Here is a 19901-nt window from a genome sequence, read left to right on the forward strand (position 1 = left end):
GTAGGGTCCGGGAAATAAAGAGAAGCATAACAACATGCAGTATAGGACAAACAGTTTGCACTACAAAGCAGTGTTCATAATTAAGATAATACATTAAAATATTAAGGTAAGACCGGACTGTGGGTAAGACGCAACAGTATGTTATATCAAACGCTAAAAATACAGCTAAAAATAGCTAGAAGTGGATGAGACCCATACAATTTACAAATGGAAATAGGCTAATAGTGACACCTGTCGGCATGAATGCATGACATTTTTTTTGGTACTGCTTTGTAACGTACTGTCTGTTTATCTTTTGTTTTTCTGCATTAAATACATTATATTCAGCACAAACACATGGCCCTGTGTTGTTTGTTGGTGTCACTGCGACCGAAATGAGTGTCTGTTATCATGAGGAGTGCGTCATCGTGGTTTATTTAATCACTTCAGCAGGGACTTTGCTGCTGACTCAGGCTCTGTCGTTTATAAAGCAAGTCTTTTGTCTTGGTTATATTATTTGATTTATTTCTTTTTATGTCTGGCGGGTGCTTTCCTACAAATATGATAAGACCCCATAGCTTTCAGTCACGTGACCGGTTCGAAGCGATGGAGGCAAAATATCTAAGAACTGCCGGACAAACCTGTCAATGTTCCATCTGTTTCACAGCCGCACGTTTAGATCACCTCTCAAAAGAATAAACACAACGATATGTGAACAAGATGCAAGTTTTGGCCATTTGAAATCCATATTAAGCACCAGCTGCAATATTTCAATCATTAAACAGTGCGACAAACATTGTAAAAACACTTAAAAGTGCCTTAATATATTTAAAACAGTAATATTTTCTATATTAGCTAAAAATGAATGGTTTACATAGACAAGCAGATGAAGCCTGAACATGAACGCAGTCCGCTTAATGGTTCAGTATTTTCCTTCTAATGGCTTTCTATGTGAAACCAACTTTGCACAATGGCTTTATATTCTGGCTTCATCTGCTTGCCTGTACAAAATATACATAAACAATAAGGTGTTTACTGATTGAGGGATGCAACCCGCTCCATGTAGAATAAAATATATTTTTGTTTAAAAGAGATGTCTAGAGTAGGCTGCACATTAATAGTTTATTTATTTTAAATGCTATAGTTTGTTTGTGTACATAAGTTTATTTGTAATAAGAAAAGGTAATGCAGCTTTAAAGAATCCAAATAACCCAATATGTTTTCTTTAAAATAGTTTCAAATCTCATTTAAAACCCAACGAGGTACTTTCTTTGCTTCACTGCTTTATCGATTGCAATCAAAAGGCTCCATTACCCACATTATTCAAACTGATTAGGGTTTAACTGTCAACTGCAGACCTTAAGCGCCCTCTGGTGGTTCTAGAAACAGTCGGTCTTATTTTTATATCCTCGTTTGTTTCTGTCTTTTCCCGTCTTCCAGGTATTTGTGTTCAGTTCAAGTAATTAATTTTAAATGATCGTTCTGCTTGGATTACAATTAAGATATGACAAATATTAAGGATGAGAGCTTTTCTATTATGTGTACTTGTGGTTTCCCTTTAATCCTGAGTAATCATTATATCAACTGATTATTTTACAAGCATAAATATCGGAAGTCATTTAACCACAAAACTGCAGTTAAAATGATTTGAATAGGCGCTTTAGAGCACACTGTTTGGTTGTTTTTTGTTCTCCCTTGCAGTGTTGGTCCTTTTAGAGGACATCAAGGTGAAACCTGAATAAGATGACATCATCGATGCGTAATAGTAAACAAAGCAGTTACACGTCACGGCCACAGGGTGTCGCTCTATTTACATTTTACATATACATATATACATATATATATATATATATATATATATATATATATATATATATATATATATATATATATATATATATATATAAAAACATTTATTCTGCTATTTCAGTCACGAGTGCTTATTTCAAGTCATGGTCATTTCAAGGTTCCGTTTTTGGTGTCTGATAAGAGCGAAAGTGTCTTATCAATCATAATAAATAGATACTTCAAAAATTCTTCGCAAAAATGACTAATGCAGATCATTTCTATGTTGATATTTTGAAAACCAGTTCGTAGTACAACACATACATGAACCAATTACACTTCTTAGATGAGGACGAATCACTCATCATTGATACGGTTACTGCAGATATTAAGTATATCGTATGTAATCACGTCACTACAGTAGCTCCGGAAGAAAACACAGGACAGTTTCCTAAAAAAAGAAATGTTTACTTCAGACACATTCTTGAATGTCAAACAAAGCTGCATTCTTGTAATTAGAGTGGTATTCAAAGTACAGTTAAAGGACCTTGTGACGGCAAATACGAAAAATATTTTTTAAAAACTAATATGATAGTGCACTACAGATCTACATAAACCAGATAATTGTGCTACGCACCTTCAGAGAAACAGTTCAAGTCGTATCATTAAACCTTAAACTGTTCCTGGCAAGAACTACCACTAACGAAAAACAAAGATTTAAAAAAATATGAAACCTGAAGACACATAGTGTTAAATTTACAAAAGGAGAATAACATTGTACATCTTAAAAACGTAGCATATACACAGCCTAACAAATCTTGTTTCTGCTGTATTACGTTTGAAGATGTGATTCGTATACAATTGGGTTTATGGCATGAACAAGAACCTAGGCTACATCAGTAGCTAATCTACTCATCATCCTCATCATCATCTTCTTCCTCCTCCTCTTCTTCATTTTCATCCTCATCATCATCCTCCCCACCATCTTTTTTGGACAAGCCTGCAATTCCCTTTGTACGATATAGTGCAATATCCTACAGGAGACAAAAACATTAACCAATTAATCAGGATGCATCCACAATGTAGCAGTTTGAGAACACTAAAGACTGTTCAGGAAAAAAAGATGAAAGACGCTTTACCTTGTCATACTTCTCCTTAAGCTTTGCTGCTTTCTTCTCATAGGGCTGCTTCACCTCAGCCGCTGAGCTATTCCACATTTCTCCAAGCTTCTTGGCAATGTCTCCGATGGACAGACCTGGGTTCTCCCCCTTAATCTTAGGGCGGTAGTCACCACAGAAAATGAAGAATGCTGACCTTAGGGGGGAGAAACATGTATTTAAACAGACCATCTTGAAGAATGTTACTTTGCAATAGGCAGTGCACAGCGCAAACATACGGTGGTCTCTTGGGTGCGTTGGGATCCTTAAATCGCCTTTTCTTCTCACCCTTCGGTGGAATGTAGTTCATCATTTCTCTCTCATAGCGAACCTTATCTTGCTTGGCCATATCCTCAAATTTGCCCTTCTCTTTGGCAGACATTGTCTGTTCAGAATGAGAAAAGGGTGTATCAAAAAGTGCAAGGTATACCTTAAATTTTCCAAATAAGCTTAAAAGCGCAACTTTACCATAATATAATGGCATCATCTTTATCAGTGTTTTTCAGAACAGTACCTTCCATCGCTCCGAACACTTCTTGGAGAATTCAGAGAAGTTTACAGAGGCTTCAGGGTGCTTCTTTTTGTGTTCTTCACGGCAGGTTTGCACAAAGTAGGCATAAGAGGACATCTTTCCTCTGGGCTTCCTTGGATCTTTCCCCATCTTTACACTCTGGGAGAAAAAGATATCCTCAAATAAATAGAAAGTGACATCACATGCTATACTCTTTAATCATTTGGATTCTTTTACTATTATGATGCAAACACTCCCTACATGTAAGATGGGAAGTCATGGCCTAGTGGCTCGAGAGTTTGACTCCTAACCCTAGGGTTGTGGGTTCGAGTCTCGGGCCGGCAATACCACGACTTAGGTGCCCTTGAGCAAGGCACTGAACCCCAAACTGCTCCCTGGGTGCTGCAGCATAAATGGCTGCCCACTGCTCCGGTTGTGTGTTCATGGTATGTGTGTGTGAACTTTGGATGGGATAAATGCAGAGCATGAATTCTGAGTATGGGTCACCATACTTGGTTGAATGTCACTTCACTTAGATATATCGTTATTGCTAAAACAATAGTTTAAACATGATACATAAAATACATAAACACATAAAGAAATTTAAAAAAATAATGAGTATGTACACATAAAAACAAATATGATGCATTAAAATAAATGACACTGCAATTCTGCACACATACATTTCAAATATATATATTTTTATCTTCTATATATCATTATTATGTACTGTGAGGGACATACTGACTCTAAAAGGAATTTTAAAAAATCAGCAAGATAAAATGTGCAGTGAAATCACATTATTGATATGGACAGGGAGATGCACAAAGACCACCTCAAGTTCACGGTGAAAGACAAGGACATCCTCAATCTCGTAAATAAAAACACATATTTAATGATTTAATATTCATTCCTAGTATTTATTTTTTATTTGTGTGTATTTTACATAAACAGAACATTCACAGAAGCATCGCCCCAAGACCCGGCAGATTTATTACAAAGGGACGTCCTTAAAACACCTAATCGGTGCAACAATAATATTTCTTCTTCCATTTTGAAAAAGCCGTCTTCATGAGAGAAAGTCTCCTTCAATTGTCTCCTCCCACATTCCTGGGTAATTTAGAGGATACTAAACCGCACTTCGCCCGTTTCTCGCCGCTTTCTCATGTTATCGCCTCCCCTATGGAAGAAGCTGCTCTGTATCGGTAACTATAAGCGCTATGCAATGGGCGTTTCGCTCTCGTAAGTCCGCCGTTCAACTGGAGCCACATGAGCACAGCTAGCAGAGCCAACATGGCTGCCTTCCTCACTCTCTCTCTTTATGTCTGCCAGCCAGAGCCTCATACACACAACACCGGTGGTGGGAAACACTATAAATATAACTGTAAATTCCCATGCGCGTTTTTGCTTGGAAAACACATGCGTTTATTAAAACATACCCTCGGGCTTTCTTACGAGTTTAAAAAGCAGTGCAAAAAAGCTTGGTTGAGTTTTATTTCATCCCCCGCCACTCACAGGCAAAACGCACTGAGTAACGTTATCCCCCGCAAGCCAGCCATATTATATGACTAAACACGGCCGCAAAACGTCCAGTTCTGAAGAAAAATTACACAAAATGAATAAAACATTCCCTCGGGACTGCTAAATCTATTCGGTGTTATTTTAGTCTGAGAATGGCACGCACGTCACTGGTTTACACAATAACATCTTTAACGGAGACCCCAAAAAGCTAAATGCTTTAGCTGCCTGTGATGGCTAACGTTACCTGACAAATATTACAACCAATCCCATTAAATACTAGTACAATATTTCACAAGGAAAAGACAACCATGTTTTATCTTCAGAAGATTTTTTCCAGTCAGGACATTCCACTATGTAACGTAACTGAGCGCACTGACTGAATGACTGGCGAATAGATTCTGACAAAGATCGGTCGCTCTGCTTTCCCCAAATACGCAACTAAAAAGGGAAATGTTTTACAATCTACTACTTCATTTTGAAAAAAAAAATCATTAATTAAGACCTTTACACACATATTTTGGCAAAACTCACCAACCTTCTCTATCTGCAGCCTCTGTGGATGCCTAGATAATGGGGCTGTGAAGTACAATAACACCGACGAGCGCTCTTCCAAGTGCGTGCAGAACCCTCCGCTCACGAGAGACACAGTATACAGTCAGGAATCCTATTGGCTACCGCCAAGTCTTAAGCGCCTGTGATTGGATGTCGGCTCACAATAGCCCCTACGAGAGCAGAGGTGTGGTTGGCTGTTCGTCCTCATAACGTCATATTTTTTCAACGGCGCGTAAATATGAAAATCCATCAATTGATTCAAGCGTACTAGTATCAGACACTGTTTTGTTCTGCTGGGTACTTACTGTAGTACCTGCAAGCACGCCGTGGTCGCTAAGTAATTGTTTGACGATTATTTTATACAAATACTAGATTTTATCCATGCACGGATGGTCTATTCAACAAGCAGTGACCAATTCATTAAATTCATTAAATGAAGAAATGAATCCATTTTTTTTCTTATACTAATGAGTATAACACAAGGGTTTAATAAACATCACCTGAAATTTAGGGCTTTATAATTTAGCGAATAATCCTGAATGAACAAAACAGAAAATAATGAGTAGGCTTACTTATTATTAATCTTTTATTGCTTCTTAACAAATAACACATTCGTCGTCGTAACTTTATCAAAAGGCCGTTATGGTGTCGAAGAAATCGAGCAATATATCCAAGCTTTTTTACTGTTTTTAATCAGTGCTTATCTTTTCCTTGTTATGTGTTATGCGTACTATGTTGCATGTAATATTTGCATTTGTTCCAAATGTATTTTTTGTGATACCTTCACAATTTATAGAAGGTAATCTTGAAATGCACCATGTAATGTTTTCCACTGAGCGGCGCTAGGCCCTAATAAAATCGAATTTAAACTCCTGTAAGTTTTACAGAAATCCTAAGGAATTTTTCTGATTCTGTTTTTTAGTACTTTTAACTAAGGAACGTGTGAGAAAATAAATACAGTTCTCGTGGTCTATTGTAATCATATAGATGTTTAAACTTTTTGTTGTTTTCATTTCATGTAGCACTGTTTTGCTCAAAATTGCATTGCATACGAGGAACTTTCGGTGATTTCAGTGGGCCACCTTTCTGGCCGCTTGACGTTATCAGCGGGTCTTTGGGTTTCCGTGCGTTCATGCGTTTTCTTTTACTGTCTATGGTTCATGCGCGTCATTATCTGCTGAAAGCCCCCCGCGGAGCGTCAGTTTGCAATACTCGCTCGCGCGCCCGTTGTTGTGTGTTTCCTATAACAACATTAGCTTACAGATAACCTCAGATAAGCATTAGCAATGCAGATCAACAAGTGAAAACTTTTCGAAAGAATTTCAGGAACGTTTCAACAACAGGTGCGTCAAAAAAAAAAAATCAGCAGAGGATTTTCTTGTAATGCACTGATCTGTACAAACGACTGAGCTCCTGGTGAACAGTATCTACATGATCCTGGAAACTTTAATGTTGTTTGGACAACAGTAGCAGAGGCAGATAATCTGTCAAGACAGCCATGGCAATATATGGTTAGACAAGTTTATTGTGATTTTAATATGTTACTTAATATGATTCAGTATTGGTTTTAGTTTCTTTTCCACTGTACATTTTAATCTAGATGTTAACAAGAGATGGGAGGTATATGAGACCTCACATAAAAGAGATTTCATCTATAGACCCATTTCATCTATTCCAACTCTAAGGTGAAATTTATTAATTGATTATTATTATCATTATTATTAAGAAAAGTGATAAAAATGTCAGAGGTAGCATTCATCTTAACTTTTTATTTGTTTCAAATACAAGACCGAAAACATCTGGCAATATCTATAGAAATTCATACAAACTGGATGATCCGGTAGGAGCAACTGCATACAGTGATGATTTCTGCTGGAAGCCTGTGTCAAAAACTACTTGCATAAGGTCTGCCACGGCATCAGGAAACAGAAGAAACAACCCGCATCCAAGCCAGGTACAAACTGTAACACATTTTGTGTTTTGCTGTGTTTGTTGGCTTGTTGATGAGTAGTTTGAAAGCATCTTTTCGTGCTAATGGTTGAATGAATGTGTGTACTGGGACTGTTCAGCTTTAAAAAAAAAAAAAAAAAAAAAAAAGCACACAAGTAGCACTATATTTGTGTCCTGTGTCCTGCCATACAGGTTTGGTGAAACATAAGGCTTAGTATATGATGGTTCTTTCTTTTAACACAAAGGCATTCATGGTGTGGAGGCATTCTGCAGATCAAATGAAGCATTTTGGTGCTAGTTCCCCTCTACAGCACCTGGTGACTGAGAAGGAAATCCAAAAGGCTCTCAGTGCCCAGTATAGCTCGACCTACAGGACTGATTTTCTTGGATTACCTCAAGGTTAATTTAAGGAATTATAGCACAGACATTTGTTTATACATTTCAAAGCCTTTTGAATCTTATTTAATATCAAATCTTGTGGTTCCAAAGATTATTGCATGTTATTTTATGATTGCTTTTTAATGTTCTGTTTAAATCAGGAATTATGTCTGTTTAACAGGAATTATGAAGAACCATGCAGTCTGTACACCTTTTAACCACAGCAATGGTGTCCACTACTATACCCAGACTGAAATGAGACACAACTTCCGCCCACCCAAACTGAAACTTGAGCTTCTGGTGAATAACTCTCGCTATGGGTGCAATAAACTGCATGGTGTAGCAGCGAGGGGTATTGGTAAGCTTTCCACTAAACAGTCGCACTTCTGTTTCAGTGCACTGGTCAAAGTACTTTGTTTGAAACTGATATGACAACCAACCCTGGCAGTAGCCTAGACACAATGTAAACACAAAAGAAAAGATTAAAAACCTGATCAGCTTTAATTGTTCACCCAAAAATGAGAATTTGTTAAAAAATTCACTCATCCTCAGGCCATCTAAGATGGATCCTCTTCAGTAAATAAATTCCATCAGAATCAGAGTCTAAAATAAATACATGATAAAAATGTCACAATAATCCACACGACTCCAGTCCATTTATTAATATCTTACGAAGCAAAAAGCTGTATGTTTGTGATAAACAAAACAATCAAGACATTTTTTACTTCAAACCATTGCTTCAAGCTAATATTGCTTCCTCTAGTGAAAAAGCCATCTTGTCTGAATCAGGAGAAAAATAGGCACACATCAAGCACCGTTTTTGAAAGAAAACAGTCCGAAACAGTTAAAAAAAAAATATGTAAGTGGATTTTGGTGTTACTGGACAACAGGGGGTGTTATGTTTGTGGTGTTTTCATCAGCTGTTTGGACTGTCAATCTGATGGCACCCATTCCCTGCAGAGGATCCATTGGTTAACAAGTGATATAATGCTAAGTTTCACTAAACCTATTCTGACTAACTCATCTACATCACGGATCACAGATTTTCACCTGCAGGAGAAAACATTTTAAGTATTTTTTTTTTTTTTGTAACTATTAATTTAAATGTAAGAGTTCAGCAGTCAGTTATTTGACAATTAAAAAGGAAATGATTGATAATTATTCAATTATTGATAACAAAGCAGTAATATATATGTATGGCACACAGATTAGAGAAGAATAACACACTTCACTTTTACATTTTAGTTCCTACAGTGACTCACAGTCACATCAATAACCGGGAAAACAACAAACTGGAGACCACCTACAATAAACATTTCGGAGGTAAATATACAGATATCTCTTCAATGCTAATAACAACCGCACCTCAATCATTTGGACAGTTTTGTAGGATATTGTCTGATGAGAAAGTGTGATGCTGTGTGTTCTGACATAAGAATAATTCCTAAAGTGTAGGATTTTATCATGTTAAATAATATATGTTTTTTTATTTTACCTTTTACCAGAAAATAAGGATGTGAAGACAATGCACATAACCAGCTACTCTGCTGATGGATGTGAAGGGAAGAATAGGGGTGTGATCATGCAAAACTCTTCCACACTGGAGAGGGTATCAGCCTGGCCTGGGCCTTTATAAAGATGCCATTTTGAACCATGAAAAGCTATATAAAGCTGTATGAATATGTGTGCATTGCATTTTCTTTTTTTTCTTTTCTTTTATTATTTAGAGTTCTGTTTTTCTTCCAGAAGATAGAACATTCCTGCTTTTATGAAACTGCCTTCATGCATCTTTAAATGGTGTGCTTAATAAAATACTGAAATGACAACTGATAATAGGCATAAATCATGTTTTTACAATACGCAATTATTTTTTCTGAGATTTGTGCTAGCCATATTTGGCAAAAACAGATATACAAATTGAAATGAACAAAATAGTTGATAATTTGTCTCTTGGGAATAATAAATCTGTTAAGGCTCTATTAGTGCTGAAATAAATATTTTGAGTATAGTTTATATATTCAAGACATGTAGTACAGACCAAAGGTTTGGACACACCTTCTCATTCAAAGAGTTCTTTATTTTCATGACTATGAAAATTGTAGATTCACACTAAAGGCATCAAATCTATAATTTAACACAATTATATACATAACAAAAAAGTGTGAAACAACTAAAAATATGTCATATTCTAGGTTCTTCAAAGTAGCCAAAAAAATTATATATATATATATATATATATCCTGAATGCCCTCTCACTTTGGATAAAGTGTCTGCTAAATGCATGAATGTAATTTGTTCAGTGCTACTTCGAAACAGCTCCTGCTACAGAGACTAATTTGTTCTGCTTCATGACTTTCATCTCAGTATGAGGATATGTTTTTTACCGCATTGGTATTCAGACATTTTCCAGCTTCTGACCTTGAGTTTCATTCCTGTTGTTCATAGTGTTTGATGTTGCCAGGGAAGTAGGAAGATGGTAAATGCTGGTGCCATACTGGAACACTACAGTTTTTGTCCTTAAGGAATAATTCATTTTAACTTTGACAGACAAATATGAAGATATTGCTTGACTCTAATTTGATTTGACTTAACCCACCCTTGGCGTTCACTTTACAAAAGGAAATTTAGGAGGTGTAAATTTCACTAAATGAAGTTGCTACTTTCTCTTTGTTTATTCAGAACAAAGTGGTATGCAACATATATGATATGTATAACAAGGTATTTGTTATCTTTTTTGTCATAACAGAACTGATATTTCATCTTTCATCACATAGAACTGTATAGAACTCTTATAATCCAAAAGTAAACACAAAAATAGTTAAAGCTCTTTAGTCTGATTATTAATCTTTAAATATTTTATTTAGTTGTTTCTCCCTTAATTATGGCCTAATAAGTAAGATATAACTTGACACTTAAACATTCTGCAAATATCTTTTGTATGTTCCTTTTTAAATAAATATAATAAAATTAATAAATAGTAAAAATAAAAAAATCACTTTTGATTATATATAAAACAATACAATTAATAATTAATAACAAAAATTATGTAGTATATACACACAAACACACACACATATATACTGAATAGGGAAATTAATGCAAAATTTATTATAAACAACAACAACAAAAATTATAAACATTATATTCAGCAGTATATTCATAATTATGCAGTATTTCGTCAGAGTTTGGACCAGTACATGGAGCTGCTGGACTGAGCCAGAAGCAGGGTGTGGGGTACAGACAGCAGACTGAGGGGAGAGGGAGCTTTTAAGGCAAGAACTCAGATGACACTCTCTCGCCCTGGGAGTTACTGCTAAAGTCAACATGCGACAACACCATAGAGCAGATCCTACTGGCACCTATGAGCTCAAGGTAAAAGTCAAAAGGTCACGCTTGTGCAGCATCTGCTGCTTGGCTGGATTTCCCAACAATTATATTCCACCTAGATTGAATGGCAACTTGCCCCAGCTTCATCTTTCACCAGCCAAGGTATGCAAATGAAATGTTACAGCGATATATGAGGGGGTTGGGCAGCTGGACTGAGATACTCCTCAAATCCATAATGTTGCATTTGAAATTAGAGTCAAATATGATGTTTTAATTTAATATAATAATATATTTAACCCCACCCCCCTCTTCAACAGGCTCCACCCCTCCTATAATTCTAATCTTGTTGGTTAGCATTTTTCAAACTCATTATTCTCTAAACAGACCACAGAGCATCAACTTTAAGTATGTTACAGCATGTATATGTATCTTTAAATATCTTTAATATGCTTTTAACCATATCATATGTTGTGTTGACAAGCCATTTAATCTTCAATAAGCATTTTTATGTCCTAGCATTTTAATGCCAAACAACACTTGTCGATTTATACTGTTGAATTATCCACCATACAGTAACACTATGATGTTAATCTCTGTTAATTCTCTCTGTAGTTCTCAAATTGAGAATTGCTCATTTTATACATGCTCCTTCAAACCATTAGAATCCTATTTCAAATCCTTTAATAACTTTTGTTTAATTTATTTTTACTGTCCAATATAGATTGAGATGATGGTGTCCATTTTATCATGTGATTGTACATCTTTTCTCTCTCTCACCGTCTTTCCACCCATTTCCTTGGCCTAACACTTTTTGAAATCTCACAGAAAGATTCCCAGATTCAACAGCTATTCATGAAGATCGATTACACCGGCGATGGCAAAATCGAGTGGGTATGAATAATTCACTTTATCCCCTTGAAATCTCAAACTTGCTCTTGTTTAATAGATGAAGAGACAATTTGTTAAATGCACATTTTTGGAGCTGAGTTTTTGCACTTGAAAAAACTTTTAGCAAGTTGCTGAAATGAATCCCATTCACTAACCTTAAATACAGACATATTTGTGCATAAAAATGGCTAACCAACCTTGTCAAATAGTCAACATGACTGAAGTTTAGTTCACACTTCAATTTATTTCAAATTTCCAAACTTGTAATGTAATGAATCCATACCACCATTTTATTTTTATAGTATTATAATATTAATATTCAAATGTTGCATTATCCTACAGTTAATGTTAGAAATTAAAGCATTCTCGCATAGGTTTTAGTCACAAATATTATGTGCGGTTGCATGGTTAGTGAATAAGACTCATAACATTTACCATAAAATACTGAACACACTTCCACACCAAATTTTATTAAAGTCTATTTAAGTGTTCCACCTTTTCTTTTAGAGTAAGTTCTACACATACGTATACCTGGAAAACAAAGAGGAGAAAGAGACTGTGCGTCGCAGTAAGATTGCAGCCTTCATATTTCCAGCTATCGTCAAGTCTCTAAACCGCAGGGAGCCCGTTCTGAGAATCCGCTTCCCTCCTAATGGCAGCGTTGTGACTCTTAGAGAAGATGGGGATGTTAGCTTCTGGACCCCCAAGCTTTATTTGAAGAACAAGAAGAATGGGTTTGTAGGTTACTTTTACAACCTGGAATCTTTTCACTATTTTTTTTTTTTTTTTTTTACGTAACGTTTTGAGGTTCTGCTTTTTACATTTTAAGGACACACTATTTTATTTGAATCTTTTTTCTGTTTCTATATGCAGCCTGAGAGATCCATTGGTCGAAAATCTAAATGGGCTGCTGATTTTGTGCCAACGCCTGACTATAACAAACTGATTATTGGAACAGGTAAACTTCTCTAAAAATACATTTATTATGGTTCCCTTGGAGCAGACTGCTCTTCTACACAAAAGTACAGTTATGCAACTTTATAGTGATCTTAGGAAAAACTTACTGATTTTACAACAGCCAAATCTGATCTCAACCTCAGCCAGTCTAAACAGCATCTCTTTTCCTACTTTACAGATCCAGAGAGGTTCAGTTTTTTGAGCTTTCCACTTTGGAGCCTTGCTGTCAGTTGAGTCTTCTAGAAACTGTGCCTTTATTACTGGTGGGCAGACGCCAACATTTTTTCTTATTAGTTTATAGTGTTTTAATTAATGTTCAATGTTTTCAGTTTTTTTTTTTCTTTAATAAAAAAGCAAATTATCAGCTTTGCATTTACAATTTAACATAATATTAGATAACATTACATAAGGTTTGAAATAAGAAGGTTACGTTATGTCGGCTCATACATTTTTTTTTTTGTAATTAAATATTTAAGAACAAGAGCACAGTACTTTCTTTGATGATATTTCCATGTTTGCTTTCCTTGTAAATAAAAAATAATCTCCTGTTTTGTCAGGATGTGCACACAGCCCTAGAGTGCCAAAAGCTTTGAGATTAAACCGATGAATGTATCATTGTATATGGTGATACTCAGGTAAGTAAAAGTATTCAGTCCAATATGAATTTCATATAATACAATTTATCTGTTTAATCTCAAAGCTTTTGCCAATCTAGAGCTGTGTGAACATCCTGCTAATGAAATCTGTCAGGGAGAAGCTGAGGAAAACAAGTTTTTTTTTAAATAATACTCATTTTGCATGTGCAGTTTCGTAAAACAAAATTACAGGAGCAAATCATGCAAAAATGTCCAGATCATAATTTAATGAATAAATTAATTATTAAACTGATACTGATCTCTGGAGAGCAGATATGTAAATGAAAACCGACATGTTAAGAATATTTTATGACCTTGCTTACTGTTTATGATTTTTACCTTATTTGCAGTCCAGGCCATAAATTAAATGTTTATTCTAATTACAACATAAACAAAAACCAAACAGGCCTATAAATCGCCTGGACAGTCCTTTGTGTATTATTTTTTAGTAATGTAAGCTTCTTTTATTCTTTTTTTTACACTGTGACATTATGACAGTTAAGCACATTCTTTCCCTCATTATTGTATTACAATAGTGAGAAATACAAGCAAAAGAAAACATATAGGCACGCTAGGATAATGAGAATAATCATAGTTGAATAAAAATAACATCACAGAGCAAAACATCTTAATAATCTTAAAAATAGGGTTCATTTTATTTATGCTAAATTTTAATTGACATTTTTTACTGTTGATTTTAGGATGAAATATGAACTAGACATTCAAATTCACAGAGGAGTGTGTAGAAAATAGTGTGCCTTGCTTTCTCACTTCTTTCTGAGTGAAGTCTGTTTAACATTGCAGAAGGAAGAAAATAGCAACTGTGGCGTCTTGCATGTTTAATGCCAGAAGAGAGATCTGTCAAAGCTTTCCATGTAATGAAGCTCTGGATAAACTTATTTGAATAACACACCATGACTCAGAAAGAGGGGAAAGGGTTCGGAATCTGTCAGCTGGGATCTGTTTGAGTTGATATGGGTGTATGGATGTTTGACAATCTGTTTTTAATTAGGAAGCATTCATCCATCAACCTACATGCAAGAGCAGATGAGAGAGAAAACAGAAGTGTGTGGAGAGGGAAAATCTACGAAAGTTGCACAGAAGAACTTCACCATTCCTAAAGGAGTCACGAACTTTGACTTGGTGTAAGAATTGAAATCTTTTTTTCACCGGTGGGACGGACAAGCTGTTGCCCATGTGGATGCCATACATCCCTTGGTGTGCCTTATACCTGATGATATCATTTTCATAAACTGGCATCTCTATGATTTCAGCTCTTTTAACCGTCATGTAGTGTTCTAGTTATTTTGATACAGAGAGGTTTTTTTTTATTCTGGTAAGGTATAAAAACTTCCCTCCTTGTTACATTTGTGGTGTTCACAGTCAAAAATGGCCGGCCACAAAAAATTGTTTGTAAATCTCTCATTATGCTCTTGGAATAAATATTTTTGTCAAGGCAACTTGTGTTCTTTTAATTAGCACAGGTTTTGTATTTATTTTTTATTTTTTGGGAACTGATTGATCATAGATCTCAATTATCTGAGCTAATTCACCAGGGTTGCCAAGTCTGCATAACAAAACCAGCCAATTGCTATAGTCCAATCACAGTCAAAACTATCCCAGTCATGTTCTGGAAGAAACTGGCAATTAAAATTTCATTCCGCAGGGGTCCTCCTCAGTCAAAATTATGTTCCGGAGATCAGGGTGGTTCACTTCAACCCATGGAAAAAAAACAACCCATGGCAACATTATAAAATAATCTTAATAATCTCTAATAAATTCGGCAGAAAAAAATGGATTTGGCAACGCTGTTATGCACATTAGATCCAAGAATCCAAGATAATATTGCACGATGAGAGATTTACTAGCTATTTTTAAAAGACCTGTCATTTTTGACTGGGTACACCGAATTACACTGCACAAGGGTTAATCACAAGGGTTATTCTTCTGGACAACTGCTTTTCTGTTATTTAAGAGAATATGAAATACACACTTATGATACTGTGTGTTCAAATACTGATGTTTTATGCGAGGCTATTAACATTTTGAAATGGCAGAAAACCAACTGGGATTTTGAAAGGTCACACCGCCCCTGTTTCCTACCTCTGTATTGCCTCAGTCTCCGCAGACAACACTGCTAAGGTGAGAAATGAATTCATTACTCAAAATTCAAATCTGAATGCTTGAAAATGTATTGATCTGAAAAACAAATAACAAACAACAGGCGTTAAACTCAGCCACAGTGTTTTTCTGGATGTTCATAATCAGAAAAAATGAATGCAGCATTGCACCACTTGTCTATTAATGTTATTCTAAAGCCATATGACATTCTTTTATCTATATCCTGAACACAAAAGGGGAATTTTAAAGCATATCCTTATCACTCTTTTCAGTATAATGAATGTGAATAAGGACGGGGGCTGTCAAGCTCCGAAATCATAAAAACAATACAAAAATGACCCATAGGAGTCAAGTACATATGCACTGTAAAAAGTCTTTAAAGTCATTCCTTTTATTAGAAAGTACACTCTTAACAATAAAGGTCCCAAAGGGTTTTCACAGTGATGCCAAAGAAAAACCATTTTAGGTTCTCCAAAGAACCTTTTGGTAAATTATGTTATATAATATTAAAAACAAACAACAACAACAACAACCTTTTTTCCACTATAAAGAAACATTCATGAAATGGAAAGGATTTAATCAATGTCAATGGTTCTTCAATGAATCATAGAAGCCAATAAAGAACCCTGAAAAAAGAAAAAAGATCCATGAAGGTATTTTTCTTCTTCTACAAATCAGTTGATCCAGTTTACTAAACAACAGTTGTTAAAATGTTCATGAATCAGACAGATCTGGTCTTTTCATCATACAAAGCTATTTAGAAGACTTGCAATATGATGTGCAATTCATATGCATCACTTTTATAATGCTTCTGTGATGCATATGAATCGTTTTCATAGCTTGACAGCCCCAGTCCTCCTTTACTTTGATTATTTTGAAAACGTTAATTGGGAAGGATATTGTTCTTTTTATTTTTGACATTAGAAAGAGGGTCATTCGGGCTTGGAACAACATGAAGGTAAGTAAATGATGACAGAATTTACATTTCCTGTGAAATATTCCTTTAATCAGAGGAACAGAGCAGTGCAACATAAATATGACAATATTTTATTTTTGAATGATACTATTACTTTTCTTTTAGATATGGCATATTAAGGATCAGACATGTCTGTTTACTGCACATCCAAAAGCAAGTCAGATCCAGGGAGAGTTGCCTCAGATTCCTTCGCCTTACTATCCCTTCAGACAAAGTATGATATCTAATGAATATTTCAAATTCTGTTTTAAGTATCCTTTTGGTTATGAGGTGTTAGGTTATCTGTATAGTTAGAATTATCATCACGTTATATTCATCATCAGTCATGCATTCTGCATCCTTTCTCCTTCCATATTCCATCTGTTGTAGACCACAGCCTAAAGGCAGTCAGACTGTGTCCCATAAAGAGCCAGTGTTGTGCTGTGGATACAGTGAGGAGTTTAGGTAGGTGGTGAGCTGTTCTGAGGCATCGGTGAGTGGTTTTGAGAAGTATATGTGTGAAACACATTGAGAAAGCAGATGCAATGTCTTTCATACTCATAGGTTGATCTTTTAAAATTCACACAATTTGTTTCAAGGTGATTGAATGATTGGATATCAGTTTCTTATAGACAGTTTATCATGAAGCTATAATAAAGACAACATTTGATACACTACAGTTGAAAAGTTTGGGGTTTAATGGTTTTGAAAAAAGTCTCTCCTTCTCACAAAGCTGCATTTATTTGATCAAAAATACAGTACAAATAATATTTGTGTAATATTATTTAAATTTAAAGTAATTGTTTTCAATTAGAATATATTTTAAAAGGTAATTTATTCAGCAATCATAAGTTTTCAGTCTCGCACAATCTTTCAGAAATTTTACCTTTATTGATTTGGTGCTCAAGAAACATTCATTATTATTATCAATACTGAAAACGGTTTAAGCAACAGTTGCTGCTTAATATTTTTGTGGCAACTGTAATAAAAAAAAAAAAAAAAAAAAAAAAAAAAGTATTTTTTGATGAACGTGTCCTTGCTGAATGAACATTTAAATTTCTTCATAAAATCTTACTGACCCTAAACATACATAAACTATGCAAGTAGTTAAAATGATTTCCTTTTCTTATATAGCCATATGATAGCTGTTCGCGAGGAACAAATAAATATGTATTGGTACAGATTGATAAAAAGAATGAAAACTTTAAATAGTTAAATACAGAAAATAAATAATAAAGGGGAAAAAAATATTCCTTTATTTATTTTACTACTATTACACGTATTTATTTACTTATTTTAATTTCTGCAAGTTTGGTCCTACATGGACTAGGACAGAAACAGTCCCTCTTTTCTAAAAGTAGTGTTTTAACTACGGCTGCCTTAAGATGTGGATCTTCAACAATGGCCAGTGTGTGAAGATCCTCAGCAGAGGTCAATAATGTCTCATAGCTCTTATTGTGCATTTGATTGATTTTCTCTGCACTTGAGTATGACTGATTATTCAGTGTACCGAAGAAATTTTCTCACATTCCCTATAAAGCAGTTGTGAAGCAAAGCGCCTTGCATTATGTTTTCCCAGATGGAAGATGTGCTGAGATTTGTGACTGCGCCTATCTGACACTGCATAGGAATGCGTGAATCTGTCCTGTCTGTGAGTGCCATAATCTTCATGGATATCATCCCCCTCATTTTTTGCCTGATTCCCTCTTTTATTTGTTTTGGCAGATTTGTGATTTCTGTCGGTTGGGGCCGCAGGACTGAAATTTACTTGGTGAGTATAAAGTGACCAGCCTGCTTCTCTCACGACCTTATCTTATATCAGCGTAATTCCCCAGATGGCTCTCATAAAATGGTTGACTGCCATGACCTGTTTCTTCCCCCGGTACTCTCGCCTTTATTGCTGTTCACTCCATTTCCATATTTCATTTACTTCAGTGTACCTCCCTCCTCAAAAGTGCTGTTTGGTGTGGTTTTATTCCTACATTACTTTCTGACAGTCAATTTTTGCATATTTTACAAGAGCTTTTTTTCACTTTAGAAAAAGAGAATCTGAGCTTTGTGGAAAAATATACCCTAAATGCATAATTATGACACCACTGGAGAAAACGTATCTAATTTTTATTTCAGAATTTCCCCTCTCATCTTTTGTCAATTCTGTATAAAGTGTTCAGGGTACCTTGATTTTTTCCTTTTTTTCCAGTGGTAGAGGAAGATTTAATATAACATATAAAACAGATCTCACTCTCTTCACTGTAGCTATATTAAATGTTACATTTAAGACTTATTCTACTAGTGAAAGGGCAAAGGTTTGTTAACGAGATCAGTCTGTCAGATGTGTTGAACTCTGAGAAAACTGAAAACATAAACAGTAGGGTAAATTTGGAAGAAGCCTTGTGTGGTTGAAGGATAAAGCTCTGTTTTTCCCACTAATGGCTCAGGTGGTGTTTTTGAGATGAAAATCTGGCTTCTAAAACCGTCCCAATGTACTCTAATTGCAGTTGGATGCCCACATTGATGAAATTGACCCTCCATCAATCCTCAATGATAAAGATGTCGAAGATGGAGCAAACGACTCCTGTTGTCTGAGCCTGGCTGGAGGTCAGTATTTAATACAAAAAAAAGAAAGAAAACAAAAGACTACACACACAGCTAGATGTAGACGAAGTGTTCTGAATAAGAAATAACAAAATGGATATTCTCCATTCTTTTGGGCTGCAGACAGCGCCATGCTATATTAAAACACGTTAACAGAACGGGTCTCAGGGACTACAACACTTTGAAGGACTCGGATCTTATTGTTACCTCAGCAACATGTGAAAGACCAGATCTATCCCTCAGAAAGACTGATTCATTCATATCCAACAATGCAGAAGAATAGTCACTTCAAAATAAATAAAGGGCGCTAAGATGAGGACGCTAGGACAAGGCCAAATAAATTCTATAGTAGTGATATCAAAGGAGTAGAGAATTGTTTTTTTCTTTAGATATGACCTGGTGATTAAAAACATGCACTTTCAATGTTTATTTTCATTTTAAGGGTTTAATTAATACAATTTTTTATAGTTTACCCAAAAATGAAAATTCTGTCTTCATTTACTTACCCTCATGTTAATAAAAACTACTAACTTTGAAGAATGTTAAAACGGTTCATAGAGTGGACATTGGTGGGGTCCAAAACATTTGTT

At 35.3% G+C, this 19901-nt stretch overlaps 3 protein-coding genes across 4 annotated transcripts; 2 read left to right on the forward strand and 1 right to left on the reverse strand.

The window, feature by feature from the left end:
- Positions 1-2211: 2211 nt before the first annotated feature.
- Positions 2212-5629, reverse strand: hmgb1b (high mobility group box 1b). 2 transcript variants are annotated; one of them, XM_026226718.1, is made up of 5 exons: positions 5485-5608; positions 3436-3591; positions 3161-3306; positions 2904-3078; positions 2212-2798 (listed from the first exon to the last, which is right to left on the reverse strand). In XM_026226718.1, exons 2-5 carry the CDS (start codon positions 3580-3582, stop codon positions 2673-2675), a joined length of 594 nt encoding a protein of 197 aa, XP_026082503.1. In that variant the 5' UTR covers positions 3583-3591; positions 5485-5608; the 3' UTR covers positions 2212-2672. The 2 variants fall into 2 exon arrangements, with proteins under 2 accessions (XP_026082503.1, XP_026082502.1); XM_026226717.1 differs by having other exon boundaries at positions 2217-2798; positions 5489-5629.
- An 825-nt stretch (positions 5630-6454) lies between these two features.
- tex26 (testis expressed 26) lies at positions 6455-9670 on the forward strand. Its single transcript, XM_026226716.1, has 7 exons — positions 6455-7016; positions 7106-7190; positions 7294-7459; positions 7701-7854; positions 8015-8191; positions 9079-9156; positions 9339-9670. Exons 1-7 carry the CDS (start codon positions 7004-7006, stop codon positions 9467-9469), a joined length of 804 nt encoding a protein of 267 aa, XP_026082501.1. The 5' UTR covers positions 6455-7003; the 3' UTR covers positions 9470-9670.
- Positions 9671-11157: 1487 nt separating this feature from the next.
- On the forward strand, positions 11158-19454 carry LOC113058929 (WD repeat-containing protein on Y chromosome). The gene is given in 13 exon segments (XM_074559860.1): positions 11158-11205; positions 11986-12051; positions 12556-12786; positions 12922-13006; positions 13183-13272; positions 14653-14783; positions 14785-14858; positions 15698-15782; positions 16843-16909; positions 16912-16951; positions 17107-17209; positions 19215-19314; positions 19435-19454. Coding segments are annotated over 13 exon segments (1140 nt in total).
- Positions 19455-19901: the final 447 nt, after the last annotated feature.

Source organism: Carassius auratus, chromosome 40 (genome assembly GCF_003368295.1).
Source record: "Carassius auratus strain Wakin chromosome 40, ASM336829v1, whole genome shotgun sequence".
Taxonomy (NCBI): domain Eukaryota; kingdom Metazoa; phylum Chordata; class Actinopteri; order Cypriniformes; family Cyprinidae; genus Carassius; species Carassius auratus.